The sequence below is a fragment of the Perca flavescens genome, chromosome 18 (genome assembly GCF_004354835.1).
Source record: "Perca flavescens isolate YP-PL-M2 chromosome 18, PFLA_1.0, whole genome shotgun sequence".
NCBI classification, from domain to species: Eukaryota; Metazoa; Chordata; class Actinopteri; order Perciformes; family Percidae; genus Perca; species Perca flavescens.
The window spans coordinates 17,971,868-17,988,899 of NC_041348.1; the positions used below are offsets into that span (position 1 = coordinate 17,971,868).

A 17,032-nucleotide genomic window follows, 5' to 3' on the forward strand; every position below is an offset into this window, starting at 1 on the left:
TGTGCAGTCAGCCAATAGGCAGCCGGAGATTATCTCCCACAATTCACCCCTGCGAAAACAGGAAACGTTGGAAAGCCCTGATGACTGTGAAGGGGCTTACGAGAGAGAGAGGAGAGAGAGAGAGAGAGGGAGAAAGAGAGAGCGAGAGAGGCCCGTACAGGCTTCTCTGCCTTTCTGCTCTCCTCTCCGGTTGTTCTGAATGTAGCTTAGCACACTGAGGTCATCTGTGTGCTTTCTGCTCCATTGCTGACCACTATGTCCGAGAAAAGTGTTGGCGAGAGACACACTTTGTCTTTTCATCCAAATGCTTTTCAGCTAAATATTTTCATCCTAAACCAAAAGACAGAACTATAAAATCCAGTTTCATTCTACATATTATTAAATTAGCGGATGTGTGTGCAGAAGTTTGGGACTGATGGTCAAAGTGCCTGAATACTTTTGGCAGGCGACTAATATAGTTTAGACCAAGGATACTTGAGTGTTTTCCTATTCTGGACTTAAGTATGTGCCTCTGCTTGAGCAGAACATATGTGTGTGTGTGTGTGTGTGTGTGTGTGTGTGTGTGTGTGTGTGTGTGTGTGTGTGTGTGTGTGTGTGTGCCACCTTCTATCTTGTGCTGTTAGCACTAAGCGCTGACCTTTCACAGGCTCTTGAGTGTGAGTGTGAGAAACATGCTCTCGCTGTCTTTCTCTCATCTGCCTCTCAGCCACACACACACACACACACACACACACACACACACACACACACACACACATACACACATTTATATGCTCAAACACTGACACACATTTTTCTCACTGCATCTCATGTCTGTGCTGGCTGACCCCTGCCAGCTCTGATTAAGGAGCTGCAGTGATGTGCTCCTTTGAACCAATTCCCCCCTTTTGCACTGAACACACTCATCTTTAGCTGCTATCAGGGGGTCTCTGTCCCCCACCAGCAACCTAATGATCCAAGACTGCTGGAAGCTGCAGGGGGGCTTGCCAGAATTGAGTCCTTGAGTGTGTTGGGTGCAGCTGATGCAGATATAATGTAATTTAGTGTATTTATCTGCATGCACATATAGTATTTTTTGTGTGCTCTGTGTTGTGATTGAGCCACAGGACCTAATACATCTTCTCCTGAGCTGTCTGTATAATAAAGTAATCCTTGTCCAAATGACAAATCTATCCGTCACTCGGCTGCAGTGACACCAAAGGTCTCCTGCATGAGCGATGGCAACTCTTTCACTGACTTTAATCTCAGTATGTAGCGCTCAATCTTGCACGCGCTCAGATGCATATACACACATATGCTTGCATAGATCGACGCCAATTCACTAAATGTCTCAGATTCACACCCAATCAGACTTGTTCTGATCTTACACACGGGGAAATGTTCATATTACACTGAAAACTTGAATTAAATAGTGTTTTTATGCTCTGTCACCTCCGACTGTCTGCTACATTGTGTGTGTTTAAGAATAGCCCCGTGCAGCCGATGTATTTGTAAGTGTCAGTAGTTTGTTTGTTTGACACTGCGATGTCACGACCCCAGCTTGCTGACTGCTCACGTTCCGACCCTCTGCCCCCCCCCTCCCCCATCCCCCACTCCACCAGCGATACGCCATTGTCCGACGGCGCTGACCTGCACCCGTCCTCTTCTCCTCCCTCTCTCCCTCATTTTCCCATTTATGCTCACCCTGCACTTTAGGACAACCCCTCCTCCCCCCCCCCCCCCCCCCTTCATACATTCTCCCAAACCCCTGTCAAACAATGTCAAGCGGACTTATTCTTTTCTATTCCGCCATTATGTCATCTGCTGATCATTCCAGAAAGGCATGGCCCCTCTCCTTTAGCACCATCCTACCTTGGTCCAGCTTTTTCGCGGCTCCTGATTCACCAACTGTTCTGCCTTTCTTTCTGTTCTGTTGCCTTGCCCACCCATCTTCATGTACTTGCGTGTGTTTGACTGCCATCCCCGATCGTGAAGAGTGTGTGTGCATGTTTGTGCGTGTCTGTGTGTTGTCGAACAATAGCCAGAGCCTAATCTCCATGTCAAAACCGCTCTGCCTCCCCAGCGAGCAGTCCGCTCAGCATTTAGTAGCGTTTTGTCCCCCCATTCTTCCAGCACCACAACAAGAGCAGAGGGGAGGGAGGAGTGAAGGCCTGTGTGTGTGCGTGCGTGTGGACGAAGGGTGTGGGGTATCAAGGTATCACAGGCTATAATTTTGAATTTATGAGCTTTAATTTCTGGGAGTCACTGAGGAAACAGTTGTTGATTGTTCAAGATAAATAATAAAATGAAATGAAAGATGTCAGGGGTTTGATCCAAGCTTTCAGTGGAGTAATTTTAGGGTAAAAGAGCTAGGCAGCTACCCTCAGCTACCCTGAGGTCCTTATCTAGGAGTTTGGATGTTTAGACAGTGTGTTTTCACTGTTGAGACCAGGCGGAAAAAGAGCCGGGACCAGCCGAGGCTCTTAATAGGTTTACCTCGCCCTATTGAATCCAGTCAAGCGGCACAGATTAGATAGCCACAGCCTTCTCTGCAGCGCTTATCGTCTCTGTCTTTCCCTCTCTTTCTATTTCTTTTATTTTGCTCTTTTTTTCTCCTTTTTTTCTGTCTGAGAGGTGCGGAGAGGGGACGAGAATCAGGGTGTAATTGGTGAACGGGGTTAAGTACATGTTTGAGCCCCCTGCGGGCCAGGGCGCTTCAGATGATGACTTAATCGTTTTTCTGGTCAATTATGTGTTTGCGGTCTCGGCCCCCCTCTTTCTCCACTCTCAGGGTTATGATAGGGGGGAGGTCTGCTCCCAGTGGGGAGGATGAACCACACACACTCTCACCCCCCCCAATTCCCCCCACCCGTTCTCGCTGTCTTACTTAATGTCTCTATTATCTTCCCTCCCTCCACGACCTGTTTCTTGCTCTCGTCTTTTATCTTTCTCTCTCGGTTACTTCACGGTCTTTTAAGTTATCACCTCACATCTCAACTCCCTGGTGTGAAATGACACACACCATCATCCTTACACGTCTTCTCAAATCCAGTGGCTTAATAAGCTTTTGACATGACAGGCTCTCCTCTACACTGCTTGCATGAACAATATTTACAGATCCCATTTATATCTCTTCTTTACAACAATACTGACAACCTAAGCAGTGCTAACTCCTCCTCATCTCTCGTTCCAGTTTAATCGCTGCATCACCTCCCAGCTGATTAAGTGGTTCAGCAACTTCAGGGAGTTCTACTACATCCAGATGGAGAAGTTTGCCCGCCAGGCCATTAATGATGGAGTCACTGGAGTCGAGGAGTTGGGCGTCAGCCGCGACAGCGAGCTCTTCCGAGCCCTCAACATGCACTACAACAAGGCCAATGACTTTGAGGTAAACACCAACACTTTCAACTGTTTAGCAGAAAAATAATCATTGTATGTGAGAGGAGGAGCTGAGAACTGATGCGGTCCATATCGAAAAACGATGAATTTCACCTGATACCTCGTGATGCAGATGGGTAGTGTGACACCCTCTCACTGTGTCCTCTCTGACACCGCTGTGACTGTTCTCAATGCTGAGTTTAAGTCTCTTATACATCCTGCTGCATACTGTACTACTATATAATGTATATCGTCGCTGTCCTGTGAAAACATTTTTCACTTTCAACTTAATCCTTCAGTTTACCGGGAATATTCAAAATTACTAAATGTGGAGTTACATGATTTTCACAGGACAGCAATAATATGAAAAAAATATTTTTTTCTAAAGCGTGCATCACAGGTTTCAGCCCTAAAGACGTGAGGAACTCTCATCCAATGAGGAAGAAACCTTACCGCTGGTTTTACTTCTTCCTCACTGTTAATTTCCTCAGTGGATCTTAGTGTGTGTGTGTGTGTGTGTGTGTGTGTGTGTGTGTGTGTGTGTGTGTGTGTGTGTGTGTGTGTGTGTGTGTTTCTTTTTGAGAAGCTGCATTTTACTTCCCCATCCTCATTTACCTATCTGTGGTGAGATGTTTATGTGTATTGCAGTGTATTATAATCATAAATTCTCAGCAGGCAACTTCACAATATGTTTCATGTTTTCACACTTCTCCTTTTGCCACTGTGCATGTGTGTGTGTGTGTGTGTGTGTGTGTGTGTGTGTGTGTGTGTGTGTGTGCGTGCGCACGCGCATGTGTGCGTGTGTGCGTGTGTAAATGTGTGTGTGTTTCAGGATCGCCTTTGCTCTCTCAATGTCGGCTGACAATAGACCTTTAAAAGGCTTGTGTTAAGAAGGACCTGGAGTGATCTGGGTTTATGTGTGTCTGAGAGAGTGAGTGTATGTGTGTGAGTGTTTTGTTGTTGCTGCATTTCCCAGTGTCCTGTTCACCTCGAAGGGTACAGCCGTCCCTTGGACCGGCCTGGCATGCTGGCAAAGCACTTCTCCTGTGTGTGTGTGTGTGTGTGTGTGTGTGTGTGTGTGTGTGTGTGTGTGTGTGTGTGTGTGTGTGTGTGTGTGTGTGTGGGTCTGTGTCACTTTGAGGGGGGGAAAAAATCTCACTGTTATCAAGGTTAAGCGTCCTACTGTTTTAGTGAGAGGAAGGGGAGAGAAAGAGGGGGAGAGGGGGAAGAGAGAGATGGATAGATAGGGGATAGAGGGTGAGAGCTCGGAGACAAAGGAGAAAGCGATGAAGGGAGGGAAGGGGGAAAGGGAACCGAGGGGAATGAGAAGGGTAGAAGGAGAGAGGGGGGGAAAGAGAGATGACGTGCAGGAGAGAAGTGCCCTTGCGAGCAGTGGGAGTTTTGCAGCGCTCACATTTAAAGTGCTTCACTCTCTTTCTCTCTGTTTACGTCTATCTCTCTCTGTCCGTTATTTGTCCACTGGGGCTCCTCTGCGTGCACCCAAACACACACTTGCACACACACATCCCCACATCCATCTTCAGCCCTCTTGAGGGAGGCTTTGAAAGACTCTGGCAGGCAGAGGCACTTGTATATATGATGTCTTAATAAGCCCAAAGTCCATCAGAGCAAAGCACAAAGAAAAATGACACTATTTCTTCTGTTCAGCTGCTCGTGACTGATCATGACTGAATTATTTGTTTAGTGACAGGGAAATACGTTTAAATCAAGAAGAAAGTGACCCTTCACCTAGCCCTGCATTTACACTCATTTAGAGTGACCTTCAATAGGTGCAGCAAAATTCATATTTGTACACCACCAATGGTAAAAGCACAGCACAGTATCAACACTGTATTTTTTTTGTTCTTACCATTTAGGTTTTATTTTTCCTGATCCTGGAATCAGGGTGTATTTTCCTTTAGAGTCTTGTTTCTGTTTTCATATCAAATTATGTTCTGCTTATGGTAAATCACCTGACACCCACAACAGGAATGAGAAGTAAATAATATTTCAAAAATGCAGCTTTACAAACTTGATATTGGCCCTGTGTTGTTTGACAGAACAGAAGATAAAGACATGTTCTAAGACTTATATAAATACTCAAATTCTTTTCCACAAAAAAAATTTAATTACTTAAAATTACACCTATCAATAATCCAGAATCTATGAATATGCAAATATTGTTTATTGCTGGACACAGGTGGTCTCCCGCTTTACCGAAAAGTCCATCAGCATATGTGCACTGGAGTTTCCACATCACACCTGCCTAAGTTACATTGTGGACCACAACTTGACAAACTTGTACTTACATGTGTTTGAGTCAGATCATTTTAGTGAGCACGGAGAAACTTTCTCCCTTCAGCAGACTTCTAGTGTCAAACATACACATGCATCATTCTCCACAGACAAACACTGAAGAGAAGAAACAATAAGCAAAACATATTTGTTTGACTTTCATTCAGCGCAGGTTTTACTTTGTGCTTAAAAATGTGGGTTGTATTGCAGAGCAGTTGGGCAAAATGTAAACTGGATGACACAAGTATATATCTTTGACTGACACTGTGTTTCACTTCAGAGAAATGGATCCATAAGATTCTTAGACAGGTTTGCGTGACTCACATAACCGATCACAGAAAAGCAATTGACAAAACAACCTCTAGGAAGACACCCTACAAAAAATGCAGCACTTGTAACGTGCCATCTTTTCCCTCAGACAAATTCCCTGTCACATCTCAGACAAAACTATCATTCTTCTCATGGCACCAGGAAGCTACTGTTAAAACAGGCTTAAGGGGAACAGCCTATTTGCATACATAAATGTGAAAATTTGCAAGAAGACAGACTGAGAGGAAAAGAGTGAGAGGCCAGGTGAATAAGTCTTCTGTTGGCCGAGGAGGTGCAGTAGTAGAGGAGGGAGGGAAGGTGTTTTGCATATTAAGGTTTTTTTTTTGCTGGGCAGGTGTCTGAGAGATACAGGAGCTGATTAGAGTTTAGCACAAGGAAAATTTGCCCAGCCATGCAAATTCTAACCCCCCTGACAAACCAACCGCCTTGGTGAGCACGAAGACTCTGCGTGTAAGTGTTTGTGTGTAGCTTTTTGGTGTGTGTGTGTGTGTGTGGGTGTTATTTGTGAGTGAGACCATGTGTGATTGTGAGTGCCGGTGCGTGGGTTGTGTGTTTTTTTATGTTGGTGTGGAAATGGTGTGTTTTTGTGTGTTATATATGTGCACGGACACATTTGTTATGTTGTTCTGTTGTGTGTGTGTGTGTGTGCGTGTCCGTGTGTGTGTTTGTGTGAGTCATAGAGGTAATGTGGAGATGGAAATGTACTGGATGTGTATCAGGATGCCCCCAAGGCCCTTTTCTGTGGATCTCTCCCCTTTCTCCTCCACCTCCTCCTCCTCCTCCTCCTCCTCCTCCTCACCTTCCTCCCCTACCTGCTTGCACCACCACTTGAAACAGGAGCCTACGCAGATTCAGCAAGCGCACACACACACACACACACACACACACACACACACACACACACACACACACACACACAGAGTTTTCCCTTTGTCAGATTCTGCATCATCAAAGTTCCATCCACCTTGGTGGCGTCTTTGGAATGAATATATCCTCTGTTTCAGTGATCACACACGCACACACGCACACACGCACGCACGCACGCACACACACACACACACACACACACACACACACACACACACACACACACACACGTCTGTGGCCTTTCTTGTTTGATGCTAATCTGCTCTGTCACTGTGCAGGCCTAATACGCTCCCATCTCCCTCCCAGCTCCTCTTTTGTCGCGATTGTTTCCCTTTTTCCTTTCATATCCCTCCTCCCTCACTCCCTCTCGTCGTTCTCTCTTCCTTCTGTTGCCTCTCTCCTTTCATTCTTTCATGCTCTTCTATTGCATGTCTTCCGTTATCCCCCCCTTCATCTCCCTTGCTTTTTCCCCCCATTAGGAAGTTTTAATGGCATAATTGTCACATTCCTTCTGGCACAATGAACACCAGCGGTAATTAAAGAGCTTGCCGTTAATTACCTAGACCCCGGCTCTACTTTCCTCTTTTCTGAGCCCTCCTCCTGATCCCCTCTCTTCTTCTCTTTCTTCTCCACTTCTCATTCGCTCTGTCCATCGCCATCAAAGTCTTCCGAAACACACCCTGCCTCCCAAAGCCTTGACTTTGAGCGAGCAGCGCTTTCATGTGAGGATTCAAGTGAAAACTCTCGCTTAGTGTCCTTTTCTTTTTACTCCACAGCCCCCTCTGTCTGTCTTTGAACCCCCAATGACAACACACATCATCTTTTATAAGACAGGAATGTGTGTGACCTGGTAATGGGTTAGAGAGAGGGAGAGAGAGGTGGGGTCTGATAGAGAGGCAGTTTTATGATGGCTCTGGGAAACTCTCAGATTTCTATAAAACAGACTAGGCCAAGTTTCCTCTGTCAGTGACCACTCCTCCCACAGAGGACACACACACCTCGGCATTTAAAAGAGGAAGTCCTTATGATCTCCATGTGAGAAGGAGGTAGCAGCGAAAACGGTGAGAAGCCTTTGTCCGCACACACGCGGGTATCGTGTGTCCTCCCTTATCAGCTGCTCTTTCTCCTATTGGAAAGAAGTCTCACTCCTTTTGTCCCTCTTCCTCTTTTGTCTGTCTATCCGTCTGTCATCCCTCCATTTGAATTGATAACGCCCTTTCACAGACACACACTTGTTTTTTCATCCAAAGTGACAAAATAATAAAAGAAAAGTTTCTAAAGTTTGACTTTTTCGCTCTTGTTCCCTCACCCATCTCTATTCCTCCCTCGCATGCGGCCTCTGCCTTTTCCCTCTATTATCCTCTCTTTCTCCCTCTTATTTTCCAGCTTTTCCTACCGATGTCTCTCCTTCTCCCTCCTTCCCGCTCTCTCGGTTTCTCTCCAACTCTCCATCCATTACCAGAGCCACAGAGAGCTGAGAGCAGATGCTGTCTGTCCAACCGCCGTGCCCCATAGCATTGTGTGCTTCACCTCTCCTTCCCCCTTCACTCCCTCGTTCCTCCTCTTCACGTCCCTCTCGGGGCTCCATTTGTTCTCCACCCAGAGAGGCTAATGTCTGTTTTCTCCTGCTTTTCCCCTCCCTGTCTTGCACTCCTTCATTCCTGTTGTTTTTTTGGTTTTATCACCACGTAGGGCACAGTGTGTGTGGGGTACGTCTTTGACCGGGGTTCGACCGCAGGGAATTTGAGGTGAAAAGGTCACGGCCGTTGCACTGGATGCACAGGCACAGAAACAGATACAAACATGTATAAACATACATACGTACCTAAAAACACACACTTGCACACAGGTGTGGTGTTTTCTGTAAAAGGCTCTAGGGTTCTCTTTAAAGAGCGATTGAAGACAAAAAGAGGCAGAAGATAGAGGGAGAGAGATGAAAAGCTGGCGGTATAGATTTAAGTTCAGAGCTGCCAAAAATACAACCAATACAATTTGCCAGTGGGTTTATGTCAACTACACACACACACACACACACACACACACACACACAACACACACACCACCCCTAACCCGCTCTCTCCCCCTATCTACAGTATCTACTGTCATTTCCCTAATCTCTATCGCTCTCACTGAGAAAAGGTTGAAATACACCAAACTCCCTTACATGTGCATTTACCATGCATGCACATTACATTTGTCACATACAGCAACACATAATAAGTAGAGTACACGCTGTCCTTGTATGCAATCATGCAGCGTATATGTGCTTTTGCACCTGCTTTTCCCACCAGAGCCAGCAAACACAGCAGCTTCTGTTTCTACAGAGATGGTACAATTAAGACAGTAATGATGAGTTGAGGGGAGGCGCCGTCTTATGTTCATATTTATCATGTTCAACGTGAACTGAATCACAGATTTGATAGATGATCATAGATACAGACTGAGACATTCACCATGAAAATATTATACGCAGATTCTCATCCAAACTTGTGTTGTAATTTTACTAAACTAAAGTCTGGGACTGGGAGAAGTAATAACTTTGTGATGCTAATAAGCTTGAAAGGTTGATTTACCCAAAAAGAAAAAAAGAAAGTATACTGGTGATGATGATACTGGTAGATAATAGTTGACAGTGTTCTGTAGTAAAACTAGAGCAAATAAAATCAATCTAAAGGGCTGGTACCACAAGAATTTAGTGAGAAATGTGTTTGGTGGAGTGAACCAACCCTTTAAAGAAAGACTGGTAACAACACTAGTGCGTTCACTGCACCTCTGATGGTCTCTATGGCAAAAAAATGTACAGATCTTCGGATATTACCCCGGACTTTGCAGTGCCATGAGCATAATTTGCGACTTTTCTTGGCTTTTTAGTTCTCTTAGTGGGAAGAGTTAGGGAAAGAAAAGAATAGAGAGTGTGATCATCTGCCTCTCAGTGAATAGCCGGGGGCTATTGAGGGCCCCCGTTTGACATAGCCTGACAGGTCTTTTCTTCACAGCGTGTGTGTGTGCGCATATGTATGTGTGTATGTGAGAATAAGCCACTTTATTCTGTGCACTGATTAAATGACCAGAGCTGTTGTGAGTGTGTTAAGCCTGGGAACACCAGGGGTAGCAAGAAATCACTTAAATATGAAGAACTACATGATCCCCCCCCCTCTCCTTTTCTCACCTGCTCACACAAACATATCGTCTCACTTTGCTCGTCCAACACTTGATTCTCTCTCCTCGCTGCTTTTTTCACCAGTTCTCCCCCCTCTTCCTCCTCCTCCCTTCTTCTCCCCTCTCCTCCCTCCTTCTGTCCCTGGTCACCTTGTGAGGGGCAGCCTGCTCTGTGGCACAGCTGCTGATTATGTCATTATTTCTGGACCATTTTTTGTGTGTGTGTGTGTGTGTGTGTGTGTGTGTGTGTGTGTGTGTGTGTGTGTGTGTGTGTGTGTGTGTGTGTGTGTGTGTGTGTGTGTGAGACTAATGAACCGTGGCAAAGGGACTCATGCCAAAATGACCAGGGCGTGCATCAGAGCTGCAGATGTGTCAAAGCAACCCCCCCATTCAAACACACAAACACACACAGACACACACACACACACACACACACACACACACACACACACACACACACACACACACACACACACACTTCCCATTTCCCCTGCTGATACCAAACTCTCCCTCCTTCCATCCAATCTGCAGTTTATTATTTGTCTTTCTTCTCCTGCCATCTTGTTCCCTCACTTGCCCTTCCTTTCTTTCTCCTTCTATCCATCCTCCCTCCTTCGTTGCAGCTCCTTGCTCCCCATCCTTTATTGTTTGTCCGCCCACACACACCCTACTTCCTCCCACCCTTCTATTCTTCCTCTCCCTCCCTCTGTTCTCCTCCTCTCCAGATGTCCTGTTCCTATCTTCCAGACTCCCTTGCTCCTTTCTTTCCCTGCTGCCTCCTGCTCTCTCGGTCTCTGTGAGCCAGGTTGACTTCCTGACCTCCAGAGGCCCCTATACAGCGCTCTGTGACCCCCCTTCGTTTGGAACGCTTTCTCTCTGCCTGTGTCTGCCATACAAGCTCAGACGATGAATTTTTAAGTCTCTAAACAAGGGCTTGAACTGTGATTTCTGGCTTCCCCTGCTGTTTGCAATTAATTTTCTGTCTGTTGCTTGGTTTGCTATAAAGCTAGCACCCTCAACACAACACCCAATTTCTATAAAGCAAGGCAAAGAGAGGGGATGGCAAGAGAGGAGGAAATACATGTCATAAGAGAGGCCCTATGATGTGAATTTGCTGCGTGTGTGTGTGTGTGTGTGTGTGTGTGTGTGTGTGTGTGTGTGGGGGGGTGGGGGGGGCGGGTGGGGTGGGGGGGTTGAGGTCAAAGTAAAGATGGAGGGAGGAGCAAGAAAGATGGGATAGGAGAGTGACTTCATCAGTGTCTTTGACCCTGTCCTATCCTTGACTCCCCGGTGGAGGTGCACCTTGAGAAGAGCCCATGTGACGCTAGTGATCATGCTCACATACGTACACACACCAGACAGCAGGACACACACACACACACACACATACATACATGTACACACAACAACCCCTCAAGGCTCCATGTTTTCAAGGCTATCAGTGGAGTGAGGGTGGCTGGTGTTTGCTCAGCTTTGAGGCCCGTTTCCCGTCCCAGTAGTCGCCTAAGCACAGAGAAAAGAGCACACTTCATGGATTAGAGATTTGAGAATCTGATAGGAATTTAGAAAAAGTGAAAGTTTTTGAAAATGAAGAAATTAAGCAGTTGGGAAGGAAATGATCGAACGAAGGATCCACTGCGACTCTGCCTGTTCTATTCCTCGCTAGTTGGTTGGACTCTTCAGCCATGGCACAGTCTTATCAGCAGGAGGGGGGGTTGGGGAGAAGCACAGTGGGGAGAAGGAAGAAAGGGGACATGGGTTGTGTTTGCCCAAGTGACAGTGTGGGCCAAGGGCTTATCAAGGCCTTTGTAGATTATTGATCAGAGCAGATACGTGAGGCACGGGCAGTGTGAGTGTGTGTGTGTTAGAGGTTCGGGAAGCTCTGGCTTGACTCACTGAAATGTCACAGGCCTGCTCAACTTCAGTTTCAACTCTTGTTTTGAAACATATGTTTCGCTGTCAGCAGAAGTGACAATATTCTTAAGATACACTGTAAAGAAAAATATATCAATGCCAGACGACCCCATCTATGGCATTGAGTGCATTACAAAATCTATAAATTCCGGTCTCACAAACAAACACACACACACACACACACAATGACCAAAAAGCATGGGAAGTGTTGGTATTCCCAGGCTGAGTTGGGGTTAGGAATTAACCTGGCTGGCAGCAGGGGCTTATGTGGTGTCCCTGCATTTCATCCTTCAAGGCTACAGCTCACTAGCGCACACACTCACTTACACACACAGCCTTATCTTCCAGGGTCTCGTCTTGTTTGGCCAGCGCTGTGCAAATAGAAGGTGCAATACATCTCCTGACAGTTCCCAAAAGCAAAGGGGAGAAACACGTTGGCCAAACAAACAGCTCAACCCTGAGTCATCGAGAGAGAAGAGATTTCTCAGGCTTTACCGAAAAACACATGCAAAGACAAACACACACACACACACTTGCGCACAGTGTGTGTAACAGTAGCCTTTATTCGAGGGCTTGGGCCTCTGGCTACCTTTTTTAAACGTTTGTCTAAGCAGTCTTAAGACAGGGGCCGCTGCTGGAGTGAATAGCTCCCAGCAAGCCGTCCACAGGCTCCTATTGTCCTCTGTCATATTTTATTATCTCATCAAAAAGCAGGAAATCCGATTCCCTCTCTCTGAAAAAGAGCTTATCCTTCTGTCTCAAAGCAACCTGTCACGAGAGAGCGAGATGGAGAGAGGTGGAGAGAATGGGGGAGAGAGTTGTGGGGAAGAGCGAGGGAGTCAGTGAATGAGAGTGATTAACTGCCTCATCGCTGCCTCTTGTCAGAGAAGTCCCTCTTTCTTTCTTTATTTCTCTCTCTTTCTTTCATCCTTCCTCCCTGATTGGAATTTAACCAACACACAGCATGATGCAAAGGTTAGGGAAGCGTGTGTGTAGTATAGCTGATTCTTTTCTCCATTTTCCCCTCCTCTTCTCTTCCTCCATTCATATTGTGTTACACAGGGGTAGAGCCACAATAATATCCCTTTTCATGAAAGCTTTTGTTTTTTTTGGACCCCCCGCACACACACACACACACACACACACACACACACACACACACACACACCAATCCTCTCTGTCTTTCTTGCACCTCTCTCAGAGGGTCGTACGACTTTATCAATTGTGTGTGTGTGTGTGTGTGTGTGTGTGTGTTTGTTTGTGTGTGTGTGTGTGTGTGTGTGTGTGTGTGTGTGTGTGTGTGTGTGTGTGTGTCTGTGTGTCTGTGTATGTGTCTGTGTGTCTGTGTCTGTGTGTGACACATGAAGAGGTCAACCTCGGAGGTCACACTGGTGGTGTTTTGTAGGTTGTTTTCGTAAAGATCTCATCTGAAACATGTGAACAGCAGGAAAATGGTTAAATCTCTTCTTGTCCCTCCTCTTTTTTCAGGCAAACTGTGTAAAACTGTGCAACACAGCCAACATCTGCTAAAGAGTGGGACAGACAGACATTTTATTCTTTTCTTCTGAGTCTCAGACCTGTTTTCCATCATCACTTATACTATATTTAATTACATGCAAACGTGCAATTTAGTTATTCTAATTAGTAGTTACCTGAGAAACCATAAAACAGTGTTTTGATCCCAGACTATAAAGCACCCTGCTGACGAGGCGAACAGGGTTTCCTGCGCTACTGCACAGAGACACTGGTCAAATCACTATGTCATGATTGTGAAGTAAAATAAACATAAATGCACCTGTACCGTGTGATTGTCTATATTAACATTTAAAATGAGTGATCACAGAGAAAGTTAGAGGTGACAGGCAGTTATCTGTCAGCCGCTGAACATGACTAAAGCAGGCTTACGTCATCATTTTCCAAAAGCTTTTATTTCCACATTGAAAAAATGCTAAAAAGATGGCGTTTTCGGATTTGTCCGCTCTGAAGCTCTGTTTTCAGATGAGAAAAACACTGGCATAATGTGGACCAAAATAAAAAAATGGTGTGTTTTCAAATTTAGCTGGCATAGTGTAGATGAACTCTCAGTCACCTTGTTGGCCTTTTCAAGTCATCATTCCACACGCACACAGTCCTCCATCCCTTACTCTATTTCTCTCTACTTTTTTTCCTGCCTCGCTTGCTCCTTCCCTCCTCCCCTCCTCCCCTCTTTGTACATCTGTCCTTTAATTTTGGGCTCTGCTGAGAAGTTGTTAAAAAGCCCTATGAAAAATGTATGAAGGATTGTAAGCCACGCGATTGGCCCCATTTACCGGACAGCCGAGCGAATGAACGGCCACAGTGGATAATCCCCCACAATGCCTCTGGAACAAAGGCCCAACAGCTGACCCTATCGAGAGAGAGAGAGAGAGAGAGAGAGAGAGAGAGAGATGAAGAAGGGGGGAGTTAGGGGGGGATGGAGTGGAACAAGGGGTGGGGGGGTTGCGAACAGTTAGGGCTCACTGCTGGTCAGTAGGCAGCTTGCTCACATACACAATTCACATGTACTCGCGAAACAAAGGCTTCTGGGACAGGAATAACTCCCTCTGTTCTGTCGCTCGACTCTCTCTCCTTAGACTCTTCTCAGCCCCTCCTTCTCTTGCCACCGCTCTCTCCCTCCCTCCCATTCTCACTCTCTCGCTCTCTCAGTCAAGAGGATCTGAAATACCAATACCCTTTTCTCCTTGACATTGCTTTCTCCTTGCAGTCAGCGTTTTGCTGTCCTTTTATAGTCAAAACGTCAGGAGAAATTCCATGCAGGAATATTCTTAGTAATGCAGCACTCCCTGCATCTAACAGCTAGGGCGCTAGCGTTGCATTCGCCCGTTAGTGAGGTCTTGTGGGAAAAGGGTGCGCATTCCCGCACAGGCACTTACAACGCATACAGACAGTTGCCCTCGCACCGGGGTCATTGTGCCAGCATTTCAGAGACGACAGCAGCCCAAACAATGAATTATATCCACTTCTACCAGAGGGGAATTCAATATTTGGGGAATTGGGTTAGCTTGTGTGTTTCCTCTCTGTGTCAAACACACACACTATCGCACACAAGCTCCTTATTCACGACTCACCTTTTCAGTGCAGTAGTGGACAGAGATATGCTCACACACCAGACACACGGGCATCTTAGCCTCCATTCATCACCCCGAGGGGGGGCGGGTGGCTGTCCCGTGTGTGTGTGTGTGTGTGTGTGTGTGTGTGTGTGTGTGTGTGTGTGTGTGTGTGTGTGTGTGTGTGTGTTCCAGCGGCCACTAACCTTGCTGTGTCCTGACACTCCTGATGAGTATCTGCAGGACACTGGATGAGAGGAGTGGAGCGGAGTGCGCACTGTCAGGCATTTGGGCAAGCTGCTGCTGCTGTATGTGTGTGTGTGTGTGTGTGTGTGTGTGTGTGTGTGTGTGTGTGACAATTTGTGTGTGCGAGCATCAAGGGAGGCGGGCAGGGAGACAGTCAGCATTATCCAAGCAGGTGACCCCTGAAGGCTGCGTCGCCCTGGAGCTTTTAGTTGAGGAATAAGACTCATCTAAATACAGCTTGTGTGTGTACAGCGAGCATTATGTAGAGCTCTGTAACAGTACAGGATGTGTCATCTCCTTGGCACAAGGAGGTGTGTGCGATAGTGTGTGTGCTTGCGCCTCCATGACTGTGTGTGTGTGTGTGTGTGTGACAGAGTGTTGGCCTAGGGGAAGGTGTGACAGATCTTTGCCAGACTAATCATCTCCATGGTGTCGGTGAGCGCTGCTGTCAGGGACACTAAAGAGGCGGCGTGTCTCCCCGCTCCCAAAGCATTTAGTACTTCCTCTTTCGCCAGCAACTCTCTGCCGCTCTTCACTCAGCTCCGCTCTCTTGTTTGGTCACAGATTTACAGTGGGACTCATAAAGATGTCACGCTGACCATGTTGCATTGAGGGAAGGGGGAGGTGTGAGAAACCTGATAATTCACAAGAAGTGACTTTTCTCAGGCTGACACCTCAATTGGCTTTTAAGGAAGTAGATACACAAAAGACAGGAGATTTATGATTTTACATCCACTGTAAAAAATATGAACATGTTCTACAAGGGAGGAGATAACAGTGTTGGGAATAATGCAAGAAAACACTGCTGCAAAAGTGATTGCTGGAAGTCACGCATTTTAGAAACCCAATGAAACTTTCTGCAATTTACCGTAAAACAAATCACTTTCAAGCGTTGAGTCAATTCTAAATGATTTGGTCTCCTTACAGAGGAGTAATGTATTCAAACGCTGACTTTTGTTTCTATAGATGTACGTAGAGTATTCTTCCATAGATGAATAATCATTTCTTTCCTTCCTGTGTCTGTGAAGGTCCCTGAACGCTTTCTGGAGGTGGCAGAGATCACACTGAGGGAGTTCTTCAACGCCATTGTGGCCGGCAAAGACGTGGACCCGTCCTGGAAGAAGGCGATCTACAAGGTCATCTGCAAACTGGACAGCGAAGTCCCAGAGATTTTCAAGTCCCCCAACTGTCTCCAAGAGCTTCTACACGAGTAAATTTCTCCTCCTCCTTTTCCTCCTCCTCCTCCTCGCTCCACGCTTTGCGCTTTTTTTTTATTTTCTCTGATTTCATAGAATTTCAAAATATTCTCTTTTGTTGTTTTTTTCTTTTTTCCAAAACTTTTCTTTTGATTTCCTGTTTTTTTTCTTTGAATGTATGAAAGTTATGAAGTAGCATTCCCAATCTGAAGCCTGTGGCAGTTCCTAAATGACCTAGCTATTGTGTTGTTGTTGTTCTTATATGATAATTATCAAGATGGTTTTTATTTGTTTTGTTTTTGTATGATTCTGAACTGAAGAGACCCTAACCTTATTGGGTGTTTTTTGGACCGTGTGAACCCTCATCCGTTTGGCTTGTTTTATGATCAACACTAACAAAGTCCACAGTGTGTGGAAGACGTTCCTCAGTTCCCATTTACACTACTAAGAACATAGGCTGGGTTCCCTAAAGACTTTACTCATGGCACCCTGGGGTGTCCCTCCAATCCAGTGGGTGTCCAAATGAACTGTGTTCCCCGCAAAGTGGGCTCCCAATAGACTGTGCTACTGAAGATGTCCCCA

At 46.0% G+C, this 17,032-nt stretch overlaps 1 protein-coding gene across 2 annotated transcripts in view; it reads left to right on the forward strand.

Annotated features, from left to right (window-relative positions):
• LOC114573499 (prospero homeobox protein 1) overlaps positions 1–16,511 on the forward strand; it is a 35,434-nt gene extending 18,923 nt beyond the window's left edge. For both annotated transcript variants that reach the window (XM_028605732.1, XM_028605733.1), the window contains exons 4-5: positions 3,173–3,367; positions 16,283–16,511. In XM_028605732.1, coding sequence (XP_028461533.1) covers positions 3,173–3,367; positions 16,283–16,468 — 381 coding nt within the window. In that variant the 3' untranslated portion in view covers positions 16,469–16,511. The remainder of the gene's footprint in view (positions 1–3,172; positions 3,368–16,282) is intronic.
• Positions 16,512–17,032: the final 521 nt, after the last annotated feature.